The 7,385-nt window shown below is 44.1% G+C and overlaps 1 protein-coding gene across 2 annotated transcripts in view; it reads right to left on the bottom strand.

The window, feature by feature from the left end:
- Positions 1–484: 484 nt before the first annotated feature.
- The window catches only part of LAPTM5 (lysosomal protein transmembrane 5), a 21,091-nt gene continuing 14,190 nt past the window's right edge, over positions 485–7,385 (bottom strand). The window contains exons 3-8 of one of the 2 annotated variants that reach the window (XM_010087898.1): positions 7,081–7,157; positions 6,307–6,435; positions 5,647–5,772; positions 4,991–5,086; positions 1,671–1,763; positions 485–701 (exon numbers count right to left, since the gene is read on the bottom strand). In XM_010087898.1, the coding sequence (XP_010086200.1) occupies positions 627–701; positions 1,671–1,763; positions 4,991–5,086; positions 5,647–5,772; positions 6,307–6,435; positions 7,081–7,157 (596 nt within the window). In that variant the 3' untranslated portion in view covers positions 485–626. The remainder of the gene's footprint in view (positions 702–1,670; positions 1,764–4,990; positions 5,087–5,646; positions 5,773–6,306; positions 6,436–7,080; positions 7,158–7,385) is intronic. The other variant, XM_010087899.1, reaches the window with a different exon arrangement.

Here is a 7,385-nt window from a genome sequence, read left to right as displayed (position 1 = left end):
TATAAAATGGCAGAACAACACGATGACAATTCCAGCATGGTGTGTGTTCTGGAGCACACACTATTAATCATCATCATAAGCAGACAGGATGAGAGCTGCATCATAGTTCATTTGAAATCTTCATTCTTTTGCTGATCCCTTTCCCAGAGGGTCCTCATTAAAAGATGCTGGTTAGCAGAGCTTCAGGGCTGGACTATCTCAGTGAAAAGGTTCTTGCCCATTTTCCCCCATTCCACTTCCTAAATGTCTCAGCTGCTGAGTTAGATGTGAGACAGATGAGAAACAGCATCTTGCTGGTATAAAGCAAGCCTGACGAGGGATTCAGGCCAGTGCCTACACTTCACATTAGCCAGGTGTCAGAGGCCAGTGATGGAAACCTCTGTGGTGCCTGGTTTATTAAAATGAGCACTGCAGCTTGGTAGTACCAGGTCAAAACTGTGGGTGCAGAACAAGGCACCAGCTCCAGTGGTTCACCATCACTCTGTAGGCTCGTAAAGTGAGCTGGACTGGAATAAGCATGGCACTGCTATAAAGTAAGGACTTCTCAATGAGGCTGGCGATCTGACAGAAGGGTCTAAGAGGCACCAACAGCAATACAGATGTCGTCTTCTTTCCATGGGTGGAGCTTAGATTACTGCATAGGGCGGTGGGGATTCCTTGGAAGACAACTCCAAGGCTTCCTCATATGATGGCAGCGCAGCCTGAAAGAGAAGACCATTAGTTATGCTCTAGGCATCACAGGAAGGGTTTCAAGTGGATTTGACCTTGGATGTGTTTCTCTGCCTAGTTTAGAGTAGGGTAAAAGAACCACACGGGCTGTAAGAGCTAGAGGGCAGAAATCCAGAAGAGTTAGAGGTCAGCAGCACTTTATAACCACTTTGCTGCCAGTCCCACCTCCTTCTCCCAAAGCACGGTTGCAATAAACGGACCAAGGCTCTTTAATGTCCAGAATATCAGCCTCATTGCTGATGAGTAAAGAAGTTAAACTCAGATCATTGCAGAGGGCCATGATACATGCACAGCAGAGGCACACACTGCTGGCAAGACATGGCTCATCGTATTTGCCAAGTTGCAACAAGATAAATGCCTAAGCTTAGCATTCCATATTCCTCTCTACTTCTCATCCATCTTTACAATCTCTCTTATTTTTGAAGGTGCTTCAATATCTTTCCATTGTGTCAGAGTAGCTGGATGCTACTATTAGAGAGATCATCACTAATCTAAGGAAGGACCTTGATATTATTTAGTGAACTGTTAAGATGAAGGGCAATGCACCAAATTTCTCAGCCATTGTTCCAGTGAAAGGTGAAGACAAACTTAATTTTAAACAAGGGTAGCACTATTAGGCACAGAAACCAAAGTTCAACTGAAATTAAAAACACCTCTCTGGATCAGAGAATACAAGTGATGTATTCCCATTTATCTGCTTTGCCTGAAGCCTGAGTTTCAGGTTCCTTGCAGATACAATTGACTTGGAAATATTTTATACAAAAGTAAAGTTAAAGGAATACAATATTATTGGAAAGCAATTATTAGTGCCTGTTAATGCACATTTGAAGGGTTGAACTATCTCTCAGACCACCAAAGAAGCAAAATTAAGGATCATCGAGCATCTCATCAGTCTAAACCATGCCTTGTCATGGTGTAAATCTGAAGCAGTCTTTACTCACCTTTTCAACTGCTTGTGGGTCGACTTTGACCTCCTCTCTCTTGCTGGCTTTAAGATACTTAAAGCAGCTCAGGACACACTTGAACATATAGGCCTGAAAAGGAAAGGGAAGTCTGCCATTGCATTGCAAGTCAACGAGAGCATTTCCACTGTTGCCATCAGCCTGCTCTTGTCCTGCTCGCTTCTCAGGAGGTAGAAGCCTGGCATCATGTGTCCCAGGGCCTTAAATCAGTCTCTCCTGACCCTTCATAGAAAGATGACAACTCCATCTATTCAAAACAGCACACTGGTGTGGGAAGTCAATCGGACTAGTAATACCATTAAATATCAGGCACATGCTTAAGACCTCTGAGAGCACAGTGTCATCAGGTAGGAAAGGAAAGCATGTCTTTCACGTTATTTTTCTGATCAGGCTACAAAGTTTGGATGTCTCAAAAAAGCACCTTGGGCACAACATCCACCTCCCAGAGATCCAAGGCTCCCTGGTCAACTAGGACTGACCTGAAAGGTCAGCTCATTCAACAAAATCCTATACTTGCGATAGTTACGCTTTTCTGACAAGACCGCCTCACACCTCACAGAGTTACAAGATGCAATAAATAGAGCTTTTCTGAGAAAAATGGCTCGATTGATGGATTGTAGCACAAGAAAATAAGCAAGGCCTGTGAAACATACCATATTAAATAAATATTTTCCCTACTCTGTGCAGCGGGGCGAAGTCGTGTGCCTCTTATTTTTATTGGCATAAGACTCTACTTTAAAAGCAGCTGGTGTTTGCAAAGGAACATAGGGAGTTATATGCCCTGAGAACAAGCCATGGAGTTTAGGATTTCCTAGAACAATGAGAACTGTTTGTCTTGACACAAAGCCAAGACAAAGAACGCGAACAAGGAATTAAGCATCTGAGTTGAAGGAATCCATCTCTCAAACAAACTTCCAGAGATGAGGAGCTAAGTCCAAACTTTGACCACCTTTAGGGAATACTGCAGAAACCTTCCCCCTTTCAAAAGCCTCTTCATACAGAGAGCAAACATGCCAGACACTGGAGCTGTCGTATAAAATGTACAAAAAAATCCACTCATCTGTGAAAGAAACCCCAACCAAAAAAAAAAAATAAATCATATAACAAAAAAGAAAAATCTTTTCTTTGATTTTGATTCTGGAAGAGTTGCTGCAGTGCAAACCCTGCCTCTTCACTGAATTCAATGAAGTTGACTTCAGTTAAGACTGCTGCAAGCAATAGCAGGTTCGAGGAGAATACATTAGTCCACAAAACTTATGTAAAGGCAGCCGGTGACCTTGGGACCATCCCATTACTGTCTAACTCAAAACACTCAAGAGTCACTGTAGGATACCCCTCTCCACACTGAACTGAAGAGGGAAAACTTTGCTGGCAGCAGTTGATATTATCAGTGGATGGGAAGCTTGTCCTAGAGGTCAGGAAGCGAGCTAAACCTCTCCTTTCATTTCCCATCAGAAATGTTTTATTCCCCTTGGTTTCTGCATTCTTATCACCGTGGTGGTGGAGGGGGATGACTTAATGATACTGAGGTGAGACAAAGATCACTTGTGCATACACAGACAGCAAGGGAGACTGCCCTAACGGTGCTGTGTAAGCATCACCCCTTCACTCGCTCTGCCCTTTAAATACTTTGCATCCCCAAAGAACATAAACAACTGATGATACCACCCCTGGGGCTCTACAGGTAAACATACAACCAGCCACCGCACCGGTAGGTTGCATGGAGAGACTTACACGTTGCAACAGGACTTGCTCCCTGCAAAGGGTGGTGTTACGTGAGAGAAAGGAGGGAGAGGAGCGTTACCACCCCCCTAGCATCGTCAGAGAAATCTTCCTGCTCAAAGGGTGAGCAGAGTCTAGCGGATCTCATATGAGGTCACTGGCAGAGGCGTTCAGTGGGGCAGGTGCCCCATCTCTTCTCCATCTGACAGTCCACCTTTTAGCTGAATGATGCTATGATGTGGGATGCAGATAAGTATTTGGGGACAGTAATTGCAAGCTGGCAGGCAAACAGCACCAGATACACATAAACAACCTTTTAGCGTAAGAGCAGTAAATGCTTGTGATGGGTCATTAAGCAAGTCAATTTATGCAAAAAGTTCCTGGGCTAGTCCAACATGTTTAAATGCTGCCTTGGTGTGGAGGCTCAGTGAATTGAGACTGATGGGCCCTAAACTGGCCAAATGGCCTTTTTAGGTCTAAAATATTTCATGTTGTTGCCATGTTCCTCATCAGATCTTTTATAACTTGGAAGGAACTCTCTCATGAAAATGATTTTGCTACACATGGAAGAGAGGAGGGATTGTCACTAAGTTTAAAGGATGAGGTTCCTAATGGCTTGTTTTGTAGACCAGCAAGTACTTGTGCCTGTCCTTTTTTTTTTTTAATTATCCTTACCCTTTTCCCTCCTCCTACAAACTCCAGCACAAGAAGCCATCGCAAGTTAAGCAGTCTTGTAGCTAATCCTGCGTAAAAATTCAAACCAAGCGATTTGCCAGGTCAGTGAGATTTCTGCTGGAAACCCACACTGCCAGCTGGGTTTTGGGGTTATCTCCACTCCTATTGCACAATTTATGCAAATATTAAAAGATATGCTAAAGTCATGTCTGCAGTGCAATCATACAAGACACTCCACACTGGCTTGTCTGGCCACCTGGGAAGAGTCTGAATGAAAAATGCTTTCCAGCTACTAAGTAGCATTTTTCACAGTGGCAGAATCTGCTCAAGTACCTGGAAAGCTCTGGTTTCCTTAGCTGGTCTGAAACCCCTCAGTGAAAAACCTGTTCTCTGATCCATTGAAGCAAGAAGAATAGAAACCCTCTCACAGTGGAGTTTCCTGAGATGTAAGCAGGATTTAGCAGCTCACAGGTTTTAATTAAATTTCAGGGTATCAGTGTGCATAACTCCAGTTACATCAGTGCGGATACAGCGACTTACCCGAGTGGAAGATCTAACCTGCTGCTTAATGATCTCATTTATTTTGGCACACAGTAGCAGAAGAGTTTCCTATATTTGTTTTCAAACATCTTATCCTTCTAGAGAGGAATGGCCAGAAATAGTTTCTGGATATAAGAGAGATTTTGCTTTATAACTGACATCTGCAGAAGCATAAAAACAATGGTTTGAATATTAGACCTGCCTCAGACCCTAGGCTGAGGCATAGCTCCTATTATGCCTCAGGAGAGATGAACAAGGCTTTCCAATGCCCTGGCAGATTTGAGAGAGAAGTAAAACAATTTCTCCCGTTCTGGAGGCAAGAGAGCTTAATTTCAGCCTCACCAGACCCTGCAGCCATTTACCTTCAGGAAGAGGACAGCAATGAATGCAATGGTGAAGGTGACCATCACTTTGGCATATTCCTCTGTTGGTAACTTCTCCATGGTTGGTAAAAAGCCCTGTGAAATAGAGGGAGAGGGTCTCAGTCATAAACACTTGTTCCATCTACCAAGGTCACACCAAGTGGTGGAGATCTCAGCAAGGTTCTCAACCCGCCTCCAGAGAGCTGGGACAGGCCACCTTCCTTTCCTCCTCAGAAAGAGTACAGGGATTTTTTTTTCTTTTTCCTTCTACTGTTTACACTCCTTTGGCAAAGGTTTTCAGAAGACTATTTAAATGAGAACCGACAGTATGACTGTTTAATAAAGATGAAAAGTTGATGCATTTGCAATGCATGCAGGCTGGCTCTATCCAAATAATTTTGCTCTGCAATTTGCATCCATAAGATTCTTACAAGAATAACAAGGTGTACTCTTAAGGAACACATTCATAAGCAAGCTGCCAGTCAAGAACACTGTGTTGGTGAGGACACATGGAAAATCCTCTTTTTTCGTCAAACAGAGCAGTTCTGGGTATACTGTAGAGATCAGAGAAAGTTTTCTCTGTCTTAACAGCCCCTGAAGGAAACTTCAGAGGGGTTCACAGCGTGAAAAATCAGCTGAGCTTGCTCAAAACCTACCCCATGGTCGGAAGACTTGAGGCTGAGGTAGGTGGGGACCTCCATGTAGGAGCTGCAGAGGGTGAGGATGCTCAGGCAGAAGTCCAGCACCTGCAGAGCCAGGAAAGGGATCTTCGAGTGTCCCTGCTGCAAGAGGGGCAGGGAACAGGAATTTGGTTATGATTACAAGATCGTGTCACTTCTGTAGATTTTCCACATTTTCCACAGGACCTGTGCTTTGTTCACATTGACGACCTAAGCTGTTGAATTCACTTATACTAGCCAAAATGATGAGCAAACCGTCTTGTTGGGGGGCTGATTTATCAAGCCCCATAGAAGAAACCTCTAACTGGAGCAGGGATATTCCTAGCTCATCTCCAGCAAACCTTTCCTAGCATGGGCACACCCAGAATGACCTCCCCAAAGCCATGAGACAGCAAATAAAATCAACAGGAAGATTCCCAGACATGGGAAACCAAACAATGTCCCAGTTGTCACTACTTTTCCTTGCACACCCTCTAGCCCCCAAGGATTGCATCCTGTCTCCAGCCAGTACAGAAACTACCTCGCCATGAAGAACCGTGGCCCAAGGTAATGATCCTTTATGATGAGACATCCTCTGAGATGTCTCCATCTCACAGAGAGCAGAGAAGACCACCCCAGAAATGAGCTGTTACCTACCATGTGGCTAAGGGAGGACACAGAAACGACCGCTGGGACTTGTATGTAGGAACTGAACATTGTCAGGAGGCTGAGGAGAAAGTCCATGACTTGTAGAGCAAGGAATGGGATCAGGAGACGTTCCCTCTTCTAAGAAAGAAAAACAAGACCAGCTATCAGTTCCTGAAAGGACACATATTAAGGTACTCCAAGAATAAATATTTCCCTGGAATTTCTGTATCTAATTCCACATACTGTGGTGACAATTCAGAAACAATGAAGGGCATCAACATTGATTTTTTTTTACCCCCTTGGAAAGTTTCTGTGAATTTTCACTATGTGATTTTGGCACTTAATCCTATCTGAGCTGTCATTCAGCTGTCCCCAAACTTTACCATTACAGAGAAAGCAGGGTTCCCACACCAATGCATGGTCACGTCTTCTGAAACGGGAAATGAATCCCCAGTGTGACAGGCGAGTTACAGTTCCCTTCCAGGATCTCACTTCCAAAAGATTAAGGAAACGACGCAGTAAACCAACATTTCCAAATCATGACATTTCCATTCCTTAACGCAAAAAATAGTCTTGGTGGAAATGTCACCCAGATTTGGTAAATCTGGCAGTTAGCAGCCTTGCAGATGAACCTGCGACTGCAAACCAGATGCTTCCCCCTCTTATCTGCTTCTTTGATCATACTTCAGCATTTTCAATGAGCATCCTCCAAGCCCCTCCTCTAATACCTCCTAACTCAGAGAGACCTCAGCAGCGGCTAAATGTTGTTTGTGGAGAACTTACCTTCACCACACCAAGGAGGAGGTTGAAGCTGATGACAAACAGCATGATGATCAACAGGAAACTGGTGACGACATCAGCTAAAAGCAATAAAAGTAATTTACTAAAAGCTGGAGCCTGATATCCTGATTCAATCATACCTTTGAGGAAGAGTTAAAGTGTGAAAAACTGCAGAAATAATTGTATATGTGGGGGAATGACTGACATGCAGCTGGAATCCCAGAATGGTTTGGGTTGGGAGGGACCTTAAAGCCCACCCAGTGCCACCCCCTGCCATGGGCAGGGACACCTCCCACCAGCCCAGGTTG

This window comes from Pterocles gutturalis, unplaced genomic scaffold, assembly GCF_000699245.1.
Source record: "Pterocles gutturalis isolate BGI_N339 unplaced genomic scaffold, ASM69924v1 scaffold38151, whole genome shotgun sequence".
Lineage (NCBI taxonomy): Eukaryota > Metazoa > Chordata > Aves > Pterocliformes > Pteroclidae > Pterocles > Pterocles gutturalis.
This window is presented reverse-complemented; position numbering and strand designations above follow the sequence as displayed.